Consider the following 20,072-nt stretch of genomic DNA (forward strand, 5'->3'; position numbering starts at 1 on the left):
GCAGATAATATGATGACCAAGTAATTTAACCAATTTCAAATAAAACTCAGATATTTCATTTTGAACTCTTTCCCAATAAAAGGCAAATTTTTGATAGATATCAGAGTAGTTTGTCATACCACTTTACCCTTCAATTTTATATTGAAATTCACTAGGGGGAAATAGCATATTTTGTTAGAAAAATACATTATAATTTCCATCTTATTTTTTTTCTCTCCATCTTTTGTTTCATAGCCCTATTTTTAATACAGAATTAGTAAGGAAAATTATTAATCACTTACTGGTATTAACAGTTTTCCTCTAGTTAAGTAGAAAACATTTTTTTTTAAGCCTTTTAGTACACAAAAAAGATGTTGCTTATTTATCAGCAAATATTCATTCTCATTATTATGGGAATATTATTAGCTAGCTGTTTTGTTTTGTTTTTGTTTGAAATCAACTACTTTCACTTTTCTGGTAACCCTTACATTGGAAATACGTAGTTATTTTAAAGCTACCCTTTATTTCTATCTGGAGAAGGAAATGGCAGTCCACTCCAGTATTCTTGCCTGGAGAATCCCTTGGACAGAGGAGCCTGGTGGGCTACAGTCCACCGGGTCGCAGAGTCGGAAATGACTGAGTGACTTCACTTTACTTTTATTTCTATAGAATCACTACAAAGTTCTTAAGTTGCTTTCCTTTTCAAGCCCACAGTTTATCACAGCAGAAAGTAAATAAGGGAAAGGAACAAGTTAAATTTGAGAAGCCAAGATTATTTAATGAAGGAGAGCATCAGTTATTTTACAGCGTTATCAGCTGTATGGACTTGGAAAATCTGACCTAATTTTTTTAACCAGCAAATGTGAAATTGTAATTGAGCTAAGTTAGAGCCTGGACTAGGTTTGGAATATAGTTATTTCATTGGTATGATAAACATTTATTGACTTCTTAATTTGTGTACATGATTGTGCTGATAGTTTTACAAAGATTAATAAATGTGGAAAGTTATTTTCATTAGGAAAGTATTTTAAGGTACTTATTAATTTAAAAAGAAGTCATATAGGACAAATATTTCCTGTTGGAGTTTAAAATAATAAATGGCTATATTACTGTAGCAATGAAGAACCAGCGTTTTCAATGTATGGCTTATTCTTTTAACTGACATTGTAGGTACTAGCTTATAAAAAAGTGAACCATAGGTTACCTAGAACTGAAATGTCTTGAGTCAGGAAACAGTTCTTTCTTTCTATTGCACAGGCCTGGAAGCTACATCTAGTAAAGTAAAATAAAGCAGAGCCTGAATTCCTGGGCTCTGTTAAGATAGACCTAGCAGGGCCAAAGTAGTTTGAACATACACCTTGTCAGAGAGAACACCAGCTACCATTTAGGACTTGAGGATCACAGCTTCAGTAGTACAAGTCAGAAAGAGAAAACTTAAGGGGCTGACCTTAATAAAGGATGGGGAGATAGAATAAGTAGGTAGGAATAGATTGATGATGCTGTTCTTAAGGCAGCTAATTTTAATTGTGCATTGGACTTGATACGACAAAGTTCTTTTGCCTCCTAAGTGGATTGTGTACCACTATTAACTCTTGATTCAGATGGGCAAAGTTCAGTAGGAATTTGAGCCATTAAAATGAAGGTCTGTTGTCTGTTTTTGTTCTTGGTGATTAGAGAGATTAGAGGTAGAAAAGGTGCAGAAGGTAGAGTGCCCTCTCCAAACCTCAGACTCACTGAGTTTAAACAAGGGAAGGAGTGTTTCCTGGAATGGATACAGAGCTGCTTAAAGGTGGATTTTTCCAGATTTGGGTGGTACAAACGGTACCCAGCAAACACTGGACTTGGGGCTAGTGAGATCATGGGTTCTAGTATAGTATAATTGTATACAAATATGTAATTAACTTTTCATCCAAGGGTTTGTGTGACTGCTGTGCATCAAGTGGTAACTGTAGAAACTGGTGAATGGAATCTTGTATTAAAGTTACATGATGTTCTCTACTGGTATGTAATATTTTAGGTACATTGTCTAGGTTTAAAGACCCCTGGGCTCCCTGAAGCTGTGTACTGGATTGGAATGAACAGGGAACCAGAAATTAATTTCCCTATTTTAAGATATTCAATAACCCTATTAAAGGTTAAGGGACTTGCCTAAGATAGTAAGTAGTAGAGCCAAGATTGCCTTACTTTACAAGTTTAACTTTTCGAACATGAGTTTCTTTGAAACATGGATACCATATATTACTTACTGAATGTCATGACCCTGGAGGGCAATTTACACATAGTAGAAACTAAAAATGTTAAATCCACAGACTCCAAGAGTCCACTGACTAAGGAATTATGATAGCAGTTATTTATTTATTGTGTTATACCATGAGTGAAGAATTATTCCAGCATTGAAGAGTGTGGCAAATAACAAAGTTCCTGCTTTCATGGAGCTTTTATTTTAATGAAGGAAGACATAGAATAAGTATACAGACATTTAGTAAACAAATAATATTCTGGTAATAAGTACTATAAAAATTACCATATTAATGGATGAGTGGATGGGATTAACAGTTTTCAAGTAGGCAAAGAGTATCTCTGACAAGGTAATACTTGAATGCAAACCAGACTGTTGAGAAGTGGAAGTCCTTGGAAAGATCTGGGTAAGAGATTTTTCAGGTACAGATAACAGTGAATGCAAACATTCTTAATTCATGACAATGTAAGAATGAACCTCATGTGTTAAAAGATGAATGAGAGGGCCAGTATAATGAACAAAGAAAGTGGAAGGTTAATGGGTAGCAGATCATAGAGTCTTGTGAAGGTTTGATAAAAGATTTGGATTTTATTCTAAGTTTAGTGGGAGGGAATTTAAGATACAGTTTCCTTTTCAAAAGATCACCTTTTGATGTAGAAAATGAACTGAGTGGAAGTGGGCCAAGTGATAAGAAAAAAAGAAAGGGCAATTACTGCAGCAGTCCAGGCAAGAAAATAGAGTGGCTTGGATTAGTGATGGAGATGTTGAGAGGTGGTTAGATTTGGGATATTTTGGACATACAGCTAATATGATTTGGGGATGTGGAATATGAACGGAAGAGAAGGATCAAGGGTGATCTCTAAGGTTTAAGACCTGCATTACTTTGTGAAAATGTGCCACTAATCTGTTTTGCAAATTTGGGTTGAGGAGGAGTGTAAGGTATCTGTAGGAGATTGACACAGTTTATTCCACAGATAGAGTGCCACCTGCTGTGGAGATCCAGACAAATATTGTTTGGGAACTGTGGCTAGGTTCTAACATAGCAGCTTCTCATAGTTGAGGATGTTGAAGCCAGGTTAACTTCATCCATGCTTCTCTCATATATCTTTAGTGCTCAGAAGCAATCCCACTCTTCCACCAGGCATATATCTCTTGTCCGCACTTTCACACATCTTGCAGTTTTCTCATATTGAACTGCTGTGACATTTTTACATCACCCCTCAATTCAGTACAGTTCAGTTCAGTCGATCAGCCGTGTCCAACTCTTTGCGACCCCATGAATCGCAGCACGCCAGGCCTCCCTGTCCATCACCAACTCCTGGAGTTCACTGAGACTCACGTCCATCGAGTCAGTGATGCCATCCAGCCATGTGATCCTCTGCTGTCCCCTTCTCCTCCTGCCCCCAATCCCTCCCAGCATCAGAGTCTTTTCCAATGAGTCAACTCTTTGCATGAGGTGGCCAAAGTGCTGGAGTTTCCCCTCACCCAACCCCAACTCCTAGCACCGCTACCAAATGCCTGACTAGGGCTCTTTCTTTATTCAGCTAATGTACAATATTCTCTACCAAACATTTTCTGATACCAAATTCATTCTGCTTTCATGTCTTGAGTTAGAGGCACCTTCCATATACACCCAAGTACACTGTACGTATACTGCATGTAAACACCTTGATCATAGCAGTTTGGGTTTTGGTTTTTTGATTTAAATAGTCTTTTATCTCTGTAGAACAATAGGAGGGAAAGAATTCTAGGTGGGGAGAAGGATATGAGTAAAAATATGGGGGTATATTTTGGGAAGAAGACTAGGGAAATTATGAAGAAGAGTGTAAGTTGAGTATGTGGTGTCTAGAAACTAGAGTTTGTATTGGATGAGTAAAATATTAAGTTGATTGGAAAAGTATTATGTCAGTTATATCTCAGTAAAGCTGGGAAAAATAAAGACTAGAAGAATGTTTTTTGGTCTTGACAGAGCACTTTAAAGAGTAAGCAAACTGAGATTGGATTTAACTATACAACAGTGTTTCTCAACCCTTACCCCCCTCCCCCCTGCCAAAAAAAAAAAAAAACACACCCACAGAGTTAAAAAAAAATCCCACCACCTATGAATTGCTGGACCCAGACTAAGTCACAGTTTCTGGGCAAGGACCCAGATGTTAAAGTTGTCCATATGATGCAAAGGTTAGCACCTACTATAGGAAGCAGAAAGTGTGATTGGTTGAAATTAGAGACAAGAAATTGAATCAGTGTATTTATTCTTCATTGTGATCTTGGGCAAGTCACTTAATACCTAATGTTCATCTATAAATTAAGTTGAATGACCTTCATCTGTAATTTAATTGGATAATCTCTGGAGACTTTTCTATCTCTAAAATTCTTTGATTTTAATGAAGGAAATGGCATAGTGAAATAGTATACAGAGAAGATTAACTAGATAAGTGCGGGACAAGTTGGAGGTAAGAGGTTATGGGGACAGGTAGGAGGAAAGAAGATGGTTGCCCTTTATGTGCGGGCAGGACAGTAAGTTAAGGAAGCCAGTTGCTTTGGGAATGGAAAGGGGATACTTGAAGATCTCTTGAATCAATTAAGTTTTCTCCCTTCTCTTTAAAGATTTCAGGAGACTCTATTTAAGTATGAATATTCAAGAATTTGGTTGCTGTTACCTCTTTTCTCATTACTTATGTCATTAATGTTGTTAATTTTTAGCAAAATATTGAATAAAGTGTGACATATCATGCCATAACTGTTTAAGGAATATGCTGTTAACCAGTTTGTGCAATGGAAGTAGTTCATGGAAACATTTCTTAGGTGATATCTTGGATTTCTGAAAAATGATCAATAAAGAATTCAATTCATTTTTTGTTTAGCACCCTGCCAAATAACAGGAATCTACTTAGAATATGTTCATGTATTTCTTCTAATACAGTATTACACTTTATTATCTCTGTCAGATTAAAGAAAAATTTGCTTCAGATCTATAACCTTTTAAACTGCTTTTTACCTGGTATTTTTTTGGAGGGGGTGAGAGTTCGTTCTTTTATTTCTTGTCTGTAAAAAAGGGATAAATACCTTCTCTATAATACTTTATAAGGAGATGAAGTAGCATAGTGCTTCACATAGTTCTTAGGTGCTTGATATATTTTATTTAATTCTGCTATCCTTCCAGTACGCAAGCTTACGTGTACATATTTAAGCTTTTCTACTTGTAGTTATTTCATGTCAGATAAATTTTTTTTTTAATGAGCTGGATATTTTATTCCCCTTTCAGCTTATATGTCTTCCAATATAATATTTTGGGCTTCCCTGGTGGCTCAGTTCATAAAGAATCTGCCTGCAATGTGGGAGACCCAGGTTCTATCCCTGGTGGGGAAGATCCCCTGGAGAAGGGAATGGCTACCCACTCCAGTATTCTTGCCTGGAGATTCATGGGCAGAGATGATTTTTTGTGATGTTTCTAATTTTACTAGTAAAAGTAAAATTTTCCCTCCCTTGACCCTACCCCATTGTAATATTAATAGTTTGACTCAAGCAACTCAAATTTAATGACTATGTGTTTTGTTCCTAAAAATAAATCTGTTTCTAGTCAGTGGTATTAATTCTATGTGTTTTAAAGGAATTCAGTTGAATTTAAAGTAACTCGGTTATTAAGTATTCAGGAGTTATTGATCCAGTTTGAAATTGATACATTCCTCTCTCTTTTCTTTTGATTTTCTTCGCCTACTCACCTGGCTCAATAAAATGCAGCTCAGACCATTTGAATTTATTAGCTGTTTTCATGAAATCAAAATGTTAAAGGAAAAAATAAAATTAAATGCTATATAAATTTTTATAAATAAAAATTAAATCACTTTGAGTGATTTCATACTGTCTTCCTCTGCTCTCCTCACTATAGGTTAATATCTAAAATTAATTAAATAAATTATCTTTCCCATTCTTGTTTCCTTCTCCAAAAGTTATTTTGATAATGGTCAGATAATCTGCAGTCTCGACAATATTTCTCAAGTTATATATTTTCATAGTACAGCATAGTATATGAAGGGTTGAAGTAAACAAATCTCTTGAGTCTTTAAAAGAGCCTACTGAAGAGCCAAAAGGGTGCGGTTCTTTTGAACATGTATGTTTATTTATAATGATGAAGGTATAGAGAGAATGAAATGGGAAGGGAAAGTAAATCTAGAGGAAAAAGAAACTTGACAGATATAGAGAAGATGAGAAAGTAAATGGAGGGGAGAGATAAGGTACATTGGTTTAGAAAACGTTTGAAGAGAAGTAAACATGTTCAGGAAAAGCAAGCAAGAGAAAAAGACTAGATAAAGGGTGTTACAAGTCAGTAAGTACTCACAAGGGTGCTCATTTACTGTTTAATTGGTTTCCCATAGGGTTCCAATTAAGAACACCAGGAGCTAAGAAATCTAAATTCTAATCTTGGTTCTTTGAGTCACCTTGGAGAAGTCAGTTAACTTACCAGAGGCTCAGGTTCCTCATCTGTAAAATGTGAACATTGGATTAGGTGGTCTCTAAGGTCCCTTCAGGTTCTAAAATTGCATGTTTCTTGGTGGTCAGTAACTGTGAGAAACACATTCCTGTGGGAAATTTGCAGCTATAGCTGACTTTAGGACAGCGTATTTAGGGAAAAGGATGTGAGCTTTTTCTGTCTTGTTCACTGCCGTATCCCCAACAGCTCACATAGTGCTTGACACATTAGGCACTCAATAGATGGTTGCTTAGTAAGTGATGTGAAAAATGTCACGGTGGTGGTTCATTATGGGAGAAGCATCTAGAGGGCTTAGAGGAAAGCTAGTGTGCTTGAGAAAAGGCAAAGACTTACAACTTCCGAAGAAATCTTGTGTAGGCTGGTTTTTAATCTCTTGTTCCTCCTTATTTTATCCCAAATTCAGAGGAAGTGGCTGTAGCTAGTGGTATACTCAAGGTCACAAAACTTGTAGTGACCAGACACATATAATGACTAAACCAACATATAATCTAGTTCAGTTCCCTTTATGTATGTGACGTAAAGAATAACAGAATCAAGCTCAGGTCTTCATGGAATATAAGTATATATAGAATGTATCAAGCTCAGGTCTTCATGGAATATAAGTATATATAGGATGTAGTAGTTATATTAAATTGGATTTGTTGGCTTCATTCAGCTGAGAAGCAGTTAGGCTACAAGCTGAGTACTGAAGCTGACAGATTCCAGCTAAATCTTCGGGATTCACCGGTATCCCAAATTACAAAGTGGTACACTGTTATGCCAGAAGATAAATTTGCAAAGATATTTGAAGGAAAATATTCAGAACATATACAATATATTCCAATTTTTTGGAAGTCATAGTTTCAAAATATTCAGGTCTTTGAAATTCTTGAACCCAAAGTTCGACCAGAAAGAGGGGGAGGGAGTCCGATGCTTTGTGCTAAAATCCTCTTATTCATTAACTTTCATTCTATCTTGCCATTTTTATTTAATCTCCAGATCAGAATAAGTGTGGTTGACTGATATGCCATTCCACAGCAGACTAGAAACAGAAGGCATCAAAAAGTATGAGGATAGAGGAAAGGAGGCATATTGGCATTCACAAGCAGGTGTGATGACAACATAAGTGATAGCTGAACATCCTTACTTTTGAGGGATAAAAGGGGAGGAAAGCATCTAGGACATTAAATATCTATGATAATTATTCTGAATTATTCAGAAAATAATAATTGATATCATTTTATATTAACACAAGGCAGGAAACGATTTATCCCAATTGGTTGATTTTTATTTTAATGTTTTGTTTCTGAGTGGTAAACTCAATAGTTTTCTAAAAGTACACATATTTGAACACATCTAACCTCACATCTGGCCCCATCAATGGTAGATAAATAGAAGGTCACTGTACTTTGAAATCTTTTGAAATATTATGCATTCCTTTCTCATAGCTATATCAGGTTGAGTTTTTAACAGTTGCTGACATATTGTGTTTATAAAAATTGTAATGTTGAGAAATATGTGTAAATAGTAGTAAATAAACTATTTCTTAAATGCATTTAGAAAGGATCAAATAAAAATTTAAACTACTTCAGCAAAGTGGGGATTAAATGTCTGTGTAACTCAGTTATGATTTAAAACATAAAAACACAAGATTGCAAATTTCTTAAAGGCATATTTGTACAAAATGTTTTTATTGAAACAAGTCATCTAATTTGTTATTGGCAGACATAGTGTATTGTAAAACAGAAATATGAAAAGAAGATAGATGAAAACAAAGAAGGAAAAATAGAAAAATGAAAGCAGTATGAAAATTCATAATATTAAATTTCAGACAAACATTTTTGTTAAAATCAGATTAGAGTCCATTTGGAGTGAATTGAATATTTCCATTTAAAATTTGCATATTATTTTACGTTAGGTCATTTTTAAATGTTTTATATTACCAACTCCAGAAGATGGATAGCAATTTCATTCCTGATGGCAATGAATTTCCTTCTTCTGAATTTTTTTAATAGGTGCACTAGGCCTTCCAATGAGGGGGATGAGCAACAATACCCCTCAGTTAAATCGCAGCTTATCACAAGGCACTCAGTTACCGAGCCACGTCACGCCAACAACAGGGGTACCAACAATGTCACTTCACACGCCTCCATCTCCAAGCAGGTATTTATATTGATGGACCAGAATATTTCTCAAAATGTATCTTTGTAGAGTAAGCGAGCTTTTTAATTTTTTAATAAAGTAACTATTTATTTGATTTTCTGGTTCAGTGCCTTTCACTGAGGAAAAGAAAGTTGATACCCTGTGCTCATTTAATTTCATTGCAAATTGATAAGTATAGTGTAGGATGCTTTTATCTTGCAGCTAGCATACTGGTTATCAGCTGGGATGGGTATCAAAGATTAATCACCACCTGGGGAGCTTTTTTTCAAAAAAGCAAACTCTTCCTCAAAGGAGAATGTGCAATTTCAAATCACTCCTCAGATGATTCTATTCATTGCTCCCTCACCACACATCCATTGTTCTAGTGAGAATAAAATAAAGCAGATCACAAAAATGATGCATATTACTATTAAGATAGATTGACATACATTTGGAATGAAATTATTCAAAATATATATGTGAAATATGTTTGTATTTTATGTGATAGTCACACCAATAGTTCTCTCATCTTTGCTATCACCATATATTCTTCTATAATTTGCCCTTTCTTATTGGTTTGTTTACTTTGACTTTTCAGAAAGCTTTTTTGCTTTTCAAATGACCAGACAAAAGAATTAAATGAATAAAAATTTACAATGCAATTTGAACGTATATCTGAAATTCTAGGGTTAGGTCAATTGATTATTTACAGAGAATTTTAATGAGTGATTATAGAGAGCTTATTTAGTATACTGGACTTCTTTTTCAGGGGTATTTTGCCTATGAATCCTAGGAATATGATGAACCACTCCCAGGTTGGTCAGGGCATTGGAATTCCTAGCAGGACAAATAGCATGAGCAGTTCAGGGTTAGGTAGCCCCAACAGAAGCTCGCCGAGCATAATATGTATGCCAAAGCAGCAGCCTTCTCGACAACCTTTTACTGTGAACAGGTAAGATATTTATTGATACTGTGTATAATTGTTATTTCTGGGTATTTTCAAATTTGCCTTTTCATATTCAACGTTCTGTTCTTGAGTCTTGGCTTCTGTTTCATAAGTATGTTTCATCATATATTTTGACCAAAGCTTCTCTTTTTGTTACACATAGCAATTTAAACTCCCAAACTTAAAGACAAACTTTTTTGAGTATCAGTTTGCTTTTTGTTGCTGTTGTTAGAAAAGGATTGTTGTTAGGTTGCCTACCAGCAAAATTTTTGTTGAAATGTCCTTCCTCTATTAAATGAGGCTGGTCACCTGTGTGGTAAGAGCTCCATATTTATGAATAGCACTGGAAATATTATTATTGCCTTGCTTCATTTATCCTTTGGTTAAGTTCCTTTTCGACCGAATTTCTGTTTTGTTCTTTAGAGACTTACTGACCAAAGACTTTTTTAAGACTACATCTGTAGTATTTGAAATAGTGTCATGTCCTGGGATTTAAAACAAAAAGAATTTGTGCTTTTCACTCCTTTTTTTGCACTGTTATACTGCTATGCATAAAAGTTAACAATATGAAAAAGTTACATATTTTGTTAGGATTTTAAAGCTGTTCAGATAATTTCTATGAGCATTATGTCTGTAATACAGGGCTTTCTTTACTGTGAAAGTGATATTTTAGTTTGATCTTTTTTTAATGGGCAGCATAGTGGGTAAAGGATGTAGGTGCTATCATGATACTCATTTAATTCACTTTCTCTTATTTAGTACTTGTAAATTCTGAATAAAAATAGGTTATTAGCACATTTCCAATTTAATGTTCATCCCATAACCTCCAGTTCTTACTTTAAGACTTATATGAGCATTTCTTTTATAATTTTGGCTGCTCTTTTAATTTTTACCAAAGTTATTTCTGTAAAGGGTTCTCAAGACTCATCTTCTTGACAGTTTCCTAATCATGTAATACTTCTTGGGCTTTAACACATCTTTCTGCATTCTTGTAGTATGTCATTGAATGTATATTTAAATTTTTGCTTTCCCGTGTTTTTTCACATTCTAGTTGTAAATACTTTGCTTGTAAATTTTCTTTTAAATTGTCAATGAAGTGTGGGTCTCTGAAGCCCTGCTTAGTACTACTGATAAGATGTATTATTATGGAATGTTTTCATCTCTTACTGCTTATTCAATGTTTGAGGGTAGCTCTATCGTTAGCAGTTCTAACATGCTATTAAACAAAACTTTCTGTTGACTTTTCTGCTCTTCTCTAGAGTATTGTTTCACCAGCTGCATTATTTTATGAAAATATTGTTTAGCTTTGGCTATAGTTAGTTTTCCAAATCTAGGCAAAAAAAAAAAACAAAACCCTGTCATCTTTGATTTAACCTTACTCATAACACTAATACAACTGTCTTTTTATCAGACTGTTTGATGTTAGAAATGCATTCTTTCATTGTAGAACTTGCATTAACAGTTCTTTTTGATGTGTTTAATTACTCTGACCTCACTTTAAATTCAACCTTATTTTTTGTTTGTTTTCCCATCTTTAGGCTTGTGTAGAAAAGGGAGGTTTTGATTAACTATTTATTACCAAGTACCTTAATTTAGAATTAAGGGTACTATGGAGAGATTTTTTTAAAAAATAACTAAAAGATACACTTGATAAGAATGATGTGTTTTAGAACACTGAATTCAGTTAAAGAAAAGCACCATTTAATTCAGGTCAACTAAATATTTATTGAGTGCCTTTTGTATCCTCTTGAATACTAAGGGCAAGGAGATGCAAACGTGTGTCTGACATGAACTCTATCCATTCTAGTTGGGAAAAGACAGACTATATGAATGAAAACCTTTTATGAAAAGTAATAATAGCACATTTTACCAGTAGTGAAAGAAAAACAAATATTCAAGAATAGTCTTAAACTAAATCACCTGTTTTTGAGTTTAGTTACTTCTTTCAGTATATTCAGTAAGGTGACTTGCCAAGTACACAGAATGATACCCTTAATCTATTTTCCTCAAGCCTTATATAAATTCTTTGCTTTTTGTTTTTTAACTGATCGTTTTGGTTCTCAGTTGTTCATGGAAGGATTTTAGGGAACCTTTAAATAAAAATATTCAACTCAAAAATAAAATTAGTGTTTGTTTTTAGACATGTTGTTTTATATGAGGAGATCAAAAGTAAACACTTGTTTTTCTTCATCTGAAAGTTAGTGTTCTTACTGTATATCTAAAATTATTTTCTATGTACCCAGTATGTCTGGATTTGGAATGAACAGGAATCAGGCATTTGGAATGAATAACTCCTTATCAAGTAACATTTTTAATGGAACAGGTAAGCTTATTCTGGAGCTAGTACCATATAAAAATATGATAGATCTTGAAATATAAAGCAGTTCAACATACTAGTCTTAAAATAATTAAAGGAATTTTTGTGTTTTTTAATGATAGAACTTAATTCAGGGGAGAATTTGACAGGAAATAGGATTTAATTCAGTCAGTAGTTAAAAGATAGTTAAATATATTTTTTCACTTGGCATGGTATAGCAGTGTTAAAACCTCAGATTTGTTTCCTTAACACCTGGAGAAAGCATGAATGTTAACTTAGTCTATATTTGTGCCTCAGAATCTTTGCTTCAAGAGCTTTTCTTATCCTCAGTCCTTTTACTGTAGTCTAAACTAGGTTGAGCGTTGTGGCATTCTGGCTATAGAGACCCAGGTTGAAGAAACCTTTATATGGAGCACTTACAGTTTTTTCTTAATAGTTTTAATAATACTAATTTTTACATTTAACTCATAAATTTTTAATCCGGTTTTATGTGTAAAATTCAAAATTTAAGTACATAGAAAGCCAATTCTGATTTTGACAGTAACAAATTTTTGCAGTCTATTGGTTTCTTTTATCAGCTGGCTTCAGACAGAAGAGAACAGGAGGCTTTGTTACTATTCTGCTTCAGGTTTTATCTTCTTCCACACTTGCCTCCAGACCCTTTCCTGAGAAAGCAAATGAAGGATGTTGTTATAGGAGCAAAAATGAGTATGATTGTTGAGAGAGGAATACAGTAAAGGAAGTGGAAGGTGAAAGAATGATCAGTGAAATGGGGTGTGTGTGGAAGCATGAGAAGATTAGCAACTGAAATGATAGTTCTGGCTATCGGCTTTTAATTTTTCAACATTATTGTATGTTTAGTAGCAACCTGGATTGACCAAGTGACACTTCAGAATTTCAATTTTTTGCATTTAAAGTTTTGTGTTTTGATATGAAGTACCATATTCCATTGTTTCTCAGAAGCACTTTTTTTCATATTTAAAGTGAAAGTGAAGTCGCTCAGTCGTTTCCGACTCTTTGCGACCCCATGGACTGTAGCCTACCAGGCTCCTCCATCCGTGGGATTCTCCAGGCAAGAATACTGGAGTGGGTTATTTAAGTATTTCTGAAATTAGGATGCACATCATAATTTAATTAGCTAGGTTTTTTCCCTCATAAACGAACCGTAAAGTGACAGTGTGTCTCACAGTGCCATCTTATATTCTGAAATATGGTTTATACACTTCCGTAAATTTTACGTTTATTTTTTTAAGTCCTTTTTAACTAAGTATATTTTACACTAGGAAAGTTGTTTCCAAGTCTTACCCTAAAAATAAAAATTTGTGAGTTAATACTGTTTTTAGTTATTTTTAAATAATATATACCAAATTTAAACTCCATCTTAGAGGACCTGAAGAAGTGTATTAAAAGTTAATGCTTACTGTAAGTTTATAGTTAGAATTCATAATCAAGCAATTCAAGAGAGATTACTTTTTAAAGTACTGTATAAGCTATTGATATGTATTGTTGCCTTTTTATATAATGCCTGTTTAGAATTCAGAATTCATAAGCTGCAGTTTCTTTAAAAGCAGTGGGTTTGAATTATTTTATCTTTACCCTTCATAATTTTAAATTGTCACCTGACTTGGAATGTAACTGTTTTCTATGAACAGAGTAATCTTGAGTTGTTTCTTTCTGAGATCCTTCTAGTTATGAAAATTAGAGAAAAATTAAAATAAACTTAAAGAGGGGGCAAATAAATTGAAAATGGTTATAATACACTAGATGAGACAAATCAAAGAAAAACTATAGTGCATACTAACAGTAAGATAGAAAATAAATTCTTCAAAAATTAAGAATATAATATTGTTAGAATATTAGAATAATTAACACATTGAGAAGAGATCAAAGTAATGATTAAAATAGGCAAAATAGAAATGTTGGATTAAATTTTAGTTTTTAAAGGAAAGAAACTGATATTTTAAAATTCAGAATGAACAGATATTTTATTTATTCAATTTATTGAGCGCCTACTGTGTAATAGGTAATATAAACTTCTGGGCTTTGTGTCATATTCTCATACAGTTCACTCACCAGACATGGGAGCTCTCCATGTATCCTATGTTCTCCACCCTACTTACACTCTCAACTGCAAAACACACACACTCACATACTCACGTGTATACACATTTGTATATGGAATAGGCCAAAGAGACCAAAAATATCCTTAGGGATTCTGTTCCCATTGCTTGTGCCTCAAATACAATTCAGACCATTTGCAGGAGGCACTGTCATTACAAATGTCATAACATTTCACCAGTGTTAGAAATGAAGCTCCAAGCATTCCAGATACAACCTCTGTTTTTGAATATAGTGAAAAGAGCAATTTTATCACAACGGTCTCCCCTCTTACTAATCAGCAACCTGTAACTTGAGTACCATCTTTCACAGGGGAAATAATTACCACCTTACTCCTTATTATCTATCTTAAGTCTCTAGGATTTGGGATTGTTATTATGTAGTAGGTACATACTGCTTTGCTGAGTTGTTCATAAATTCTTTCACGTGAAGTCAATCCACAAATACTTATTGTACATTTACATATACCAAGTACAGTGCTGTACATTGTTTAGGAAGACACTGTCATTTCAAATTTTATTATAGTTAGTAATAATCTCTTTAAAATGTTTGTAGAGCAGTAACTAGTTTGTTTCTTCTTATTTAGATGGAAGTGAAAATGTGACAGGATTGGACCTTTCAGATTTTCCAGCATTAGCAGACCGAAACAGAAGGGAAGGAAGTGGTAACCCAACTCCATTAATAAACCCCTTGGCTGGAAGAGCTCCTTATGGTAATTAATTAAGCTTTTTATGGATGGCTAGTGAAAATTTTCTGTTACACACACACACACACATATGTGTATATTTGCATGCATGTGTGTGTACACACATGTATTTATGTATTTTCTAATCAGAGTAATGTAGTTTTGTCAGAGTCAATAAATGCAAAGTGCTTTTTCTTCCCAGAATACCATGATAGCAGAATTAAATGGGAAAACTTAATTTGTATAGAAACCCCAAAAGGAAGTCTTCATTGGTATTCAGAAGTTATTTTCTTCTGGCATTTCTGCCTTAGTACACCTTAATAATCTATGGTTTGCCTTTGTTCAGTTCATCACACTTTTTTTTTAAAGAATACATTCTCACATTCCTAATAATTAATAATGACTAACCATACACTGATGATTTTTTCTAAGCCAGTTTCTCAACCTCCACACTACTGACATAATGAATAGTTTCTTGTAAATGAGAGACTGTCCTGTGCCATACAGAATGTTTATCAGCATTCCTGCCCTTTGCCTACTCAATGCCCAGTAGCACCCCCACCCCTACTCCCACCCTTTGTGCACGCCCCCCTCCCCCCCAGCCATTGTGACAATCACAGATGTTGACACATGTCTCATGCGAACAAAAAATCGCCTCCTGTTGAGAACTGCTTATGGGTCATGTATATATAGTTTATGTAGACTCTTGGTCACCACTAATACCCTTTTTCACTATCTTTAATAAATGAGAGATTTGGCTAGACATGGAAATTATGTAACAGCAATGTAACCATATTTTTTTGTATCCTTTGCACATAATTGTTTCCTTTTGGTAGAATGTGATAAAGACTAATAGCAAAAACAATGAACTTAAAGGGATCATTTCATCAGTTCTAAGATACTTGCTTTTCCCATTTTCAACCAAGGTGATTTTATGTTACTTTCAGAATATGAATACAAATAGTAATATGTGAAGAAGGGAAAACTTTATTATTCACTTTCAAATGTTTCCTAATTAGCCTTCCTCCCCACCAAAAAAGCAAAAATGATCTGCCCTGGAAGTTGAGTACCTAGCTACTTGATTCTCAGTTCAGACTCTAATGTTTTTAACCTTTCCTCATAGGTCCATTTTTTCATCCCTTTAATCATTCCCGTTGCTCTCCTTGGACCATCTCTAGTTTCTCCATATCGTTCTTGACTTGTGGAGCCCCAAACTGGATATTGTTCTCCAATAAGGGCCTGACTAATGCCAAGTATAGTGGGAGGATTACTTCCCAGTTCTTGCATGTTTTACATCTATTACATGGAGTCCAAGAAAATCTGAAATAATATGGAGTTGTTTTATAATTGATTGCAATTTGCTCACTCTGTAAGTCACTTTCAAGTAGAATACTGACATTTTCTTTAAAATTTATTCTGTTCATTTGCTATTTGACAATTAACTGGTATTTATAGTAACTAGTCAAATATTTAAAGCAAGCTTTTAAACAAAAAGTTTTAATAATTGTTACCAATATCAGATTATGTTTTTTCAGCATCTATGTGTGACATTAGATTAGAATTATGGGATTACCACTTATTTCCCTTGTATTATTTTGTATATTTTAGTTATTAATCAATTATATAAAATTTAGTTATTCATTGTTATCCAGAATACTAATTTTTTGAAGTGTGTTTTCGTAGCATAATAAAAAAAATTCCTTTTGGTATATTATCATGAGGAAAGTTAACTTTTTATAATTTGTAGCTAGATTTCATAAATATCAATTGCAATTCTCTGGATTATTTTCATTATATAGTTGGAATGGTAACAAAACCAGCAAATGAGCAATCCCAGGACTTCTCAATACACAATGAAGATTTTCCAGCATTACCTGGTTCCAGTTATAAAGATCCAACATCAAGTAATGATGACAGTAAATCTGTAAGTAACTGAGAATTATCTATGTGAGTTACATAGTTTTTTCCCTTCAGATTTCTCTTATATTAATAGTTTTATAGTCTGTATTAAGGACATATTAAATACTATTAGAAAATATTTATTTTGAATATCTGTAGTAATATAACTTCTGAAAACTGTGGAAAACCTTTGTAACTTAGAAGATAGCCTATTTTTCTCCTATTTCATATAGGTTTGCAAATTTCTGTTGAACTTCTCAGAGTTAATGTAGACTTTTATTATAGTCCCTGTCAGCTGGATCCCATGAAGTTTGATATTATAGCCTTCTAAGGAGCTGTGTTTTTCTTGAGTAAGTTTTCTCCTTGAAGAATCTTTATACACATTTTTATTCCTGTGTTGATTCAACCAACTCAGCTTCCTGTTTCTGACTTAACGATTGTGTTTATTTCTTCCACATTTCAATGAAAATAGTGCTTTTGTGTGTGTGTGTGATGGAAGGTGTATATTGTTAAAATAATTGATAAAGAAGATTATTGGGTAAGAATTAAAATAGATATGAATTTTAAAGATTCATATATTCTGATTTACCTTGGAGGTTTTTTTGGTGCTATTTGAGGTAATATACTATGTTTAGTTTGTCTTCTAAATAAAGGTATTGAGAAATATAACTTCAAGTGTATCCTGTAACAAACAGTTCTAAGATAGAGAGATGAATTTTTTGGTCTGTGACTGAAGATCTGAGATAAATAAGAATACTTTCCATATATTTCTTGTCCTTTAAATTCTCAAAGGTGTATAATACAGGGTTTATTTGTATACCATGGGACAATTGTGGAGACAAAAAATTTCATGTAGAACTTGAAGAATAGGCAATAATTTACTGCCAACTTAAATATAATAAAAATGAGTAAAAAAGTATTACTATATGAACTTGAAATTTTTACACTTAACAAATTTTAACGTCACATTTAATTTTTTTTATCATGTTAGAATTTGAATACATCTGGCAAGACAACTTCAAGTACAGATGGACCCAAATTCCCTGGAGATAAAAGTTCAACAACACAAAATAATAACCAGCAGAAAAAAGGGATCCAGGTGTTACCTGATGGTGAGACTCTATAGAATATATCAAAGATATTATAGAATTTATTTATTTATTTCCTTTTTCCTAAAAGATAGAAACGACTATGTTTTTCTTATCCAGGTCGGGTTACTAACATTCCCCAAGGGATGGTGACGGACCAATTTGGAATGATTGGCCTGTTAACATTTATCAGGGCAGCAGAGACAGACCCAGGAATGGTACATCTTGCATTAGGAAGTGACTTAACAACATTAGGCCTCAATCTGAACTCTCCCGAGTAAGTTTTTTTCTTTTCTTCTATATTTGTGTATAATACCTCCCTACAGTTTTTAATGTACATGTTCGAATTGTATCATCTTCTACTACTCATAGTTGCTGATATCTGCTGACTCTGGGTCATCCCCTCTTATGTTAGTTGCTGTATCACTCTCACTTTATAGTAATATTCCTCTTATAGTTTGGCAGTTTCTATATACACATATATAGTAGAAGGCAATGGCACCCCACTCCAGTACTCTTGCCTGGAAAATCCCATGGACGGAGGAGCCTGATGGGCTGCAGTCCATGGGGTCGCACAGAGTCGGACACGACTGAAGCGACTTCACTTTCACTTTTCACTTTCCTGCATTGGAGAAGGAAATGGCAACCCACTCCAGTGTTCTTGCCTGGAGAATCCCAGGGACGGGGGAGCCTGGTGGGCTGCCGTCCGTGGGGTCGCACAGAGTCGGACACGACTGAAGCGACTTAGCAGCAGCAGCAGCAGTCTTTCCTAAACCCTGAAATCGCAGCTTTTTTCATTTCTCCCCTCCAGAAATTTTACTCTTCACGATACCTCAGCTGCTCACCTCTAGTCATCCCTTTGACTTTGTCATTTTTGGTAACCTCAGTTTGTCTGTAAGATTGTCTGTGCTGCCATGCTGCTTCATGTTTTTCATTTCTCAGTTGTTTCTGTCTGTCTCCCTCCCAATCCACCATCCTCAATCAGAAAGTAAGTTTCATGTTGTTGATGATCTTTGTTAGGCTTGCTAATAATGTATAAGCACCTAGTGCCAGGTATATAATAATAGATACTTTGTAAATGTTTGCTGAATTTGAACTTTTGTTTGTAATAATTACTTTTTTTCTGGCTATAAAAATGGGAAAGTTGTTTTACTTGAAGATGTAGTATTAATGAATTTAAAGCATTCTGAGTTGAAGTAGATTTTATATATACAAATGTGCACATATGGAAGTATATTTTTTAACCTTGTTTCAGTTTCCTGCTGTGTAAGTCATAGTAAAACCAAGAAAAGAAATTGAAAGTTTGAGGATGCGCATCTTAATGTATTAAGTCATTGTTTTTCCTGATTTCCTAAAATAAAATTAGAAATCTCTTTTTCTGCTTTGGACTTCAGAATGGTTTTTTTTCCCCTTATTCAGAAATCTCTACCCCAAATTTGCATCACCCTGGGCATCTTCACCTTGTCGACCTCAAGACATAGGTAGGATAATCTGTTTTTGTTTAGACCTTTAAAAAATGTGTTTGTAACTGAGAATCAGTTAATAAGGCTTTTTTCATTTTATTATCCAGACTTCCATGTTCCATCTGAGTACTTAACGAACATTCACATTAGGGATAAGGTGAGTGTAGTTTATTATTCTACTCAGTCAGCCTGAATTTATCTGCTTTTAGGTGCTGTTTTTCAATTCTGACAGCATAGTTTTTTGACATAATTAGCAGTGGTCTCAGGGGTATGTTTTTGTATGTCCATTTTGTTATATGTAACAATTTAATTTGTTTTTGTTTATAATCTTGTGTTTTGATGAGGTCTGGGTTATATTTTTTAAATATTTTAAAAAGAATGTTAAGACCAGTAAAATCTTTTTTATAGTTGTTAATAACAGGGTGTAACCATAACCACAGTTGATGGGAACAAAGTAACATGGAAAATTTGAAAATTTCCTCCTGATATTTTCATTTTATGTATCTTATCAATAAGAAAGATTTTTCTTTATGAATACTACAGATACAATGTTTTTAATGAAAAAAATACATTACATTTTAAAGCTATTATCTTTGACTTTTTTGGCTCATTTTCTATTTTTAATTACCTAAATTTCTAGTTATAGATAACTATTAAGAGTTTACAGCTTTAATCTTTTTATTATTATTCTAAGAAAGAAAACACTTCTGCTTTAGGGGACTAGA

At 33.9% G+C, this 20,072-nt stretch overlaps 1 protein-coding gene across 10 annotated transcripts in view; it reads left to right on the forward strand.

Moving 5' to 3' along the window:
* Positions 1-20,072, forward strand: part of CNOT2 (CCR4-NOT transcription complex subunit 2) — a 132,054-nt gene that overhangs the window by 101,525 nt on the left and 10,457 nt on the right. For all 10 annotated transcript variants that reach the window (XM_025283964.3, XM_006058405.4, XM_006058403.4 and 7 more), the window contains 9 exons: positions 8,705-8,852; positions 9,601-9,783; positions 12,021-12,100; positions 14,799-14,924; positions 16,697-16,821; positions 17,788-17,908; positions 18,005-18,161; positions 19,304-19,365; positions 19,455-19,504. In XM_025283964.3, coding sequence (XP_025139749.1) covers positions 8,705-8,852; positions 9,601-9,783; positions 12,021-12,100; positions 14,799-14,924; positions 16,697-16,821; positions 17,788-17,908; positions 18,005-18,161; positions 19,304-19,365; positions 19,455-19,504 — 1,052 coding nt within the window. The remainder of the gene's footprint in view (positions 1-8,704; positions 8,853-9,600; positions 9,784-12,020; positions 12,101-14,798; positions 14,925-16,696; positions 16,822-17,787; positions 17,909-18,004; positions 18,162-19,303; positions 19,366-19,454; positions 19,505-20,072) is intronic.

The sequence above is a fragment of the Bubalus bubalis genome, chromosome 4 (genome assembly GCF_019923935.1).
Source record: "Bubalus bubalis isolate 160015118507 breed Murrah chromosome 4, NDDB_SH_1, whole genome shotgun sequence".
NCBI classification, from domain to species: domain Eukaryota; kingdom Metazoa; phylum Chordata; class Mammalia; order Artiodactyla; family Bovidae; genus Bubalus; species Bubalus bubalis.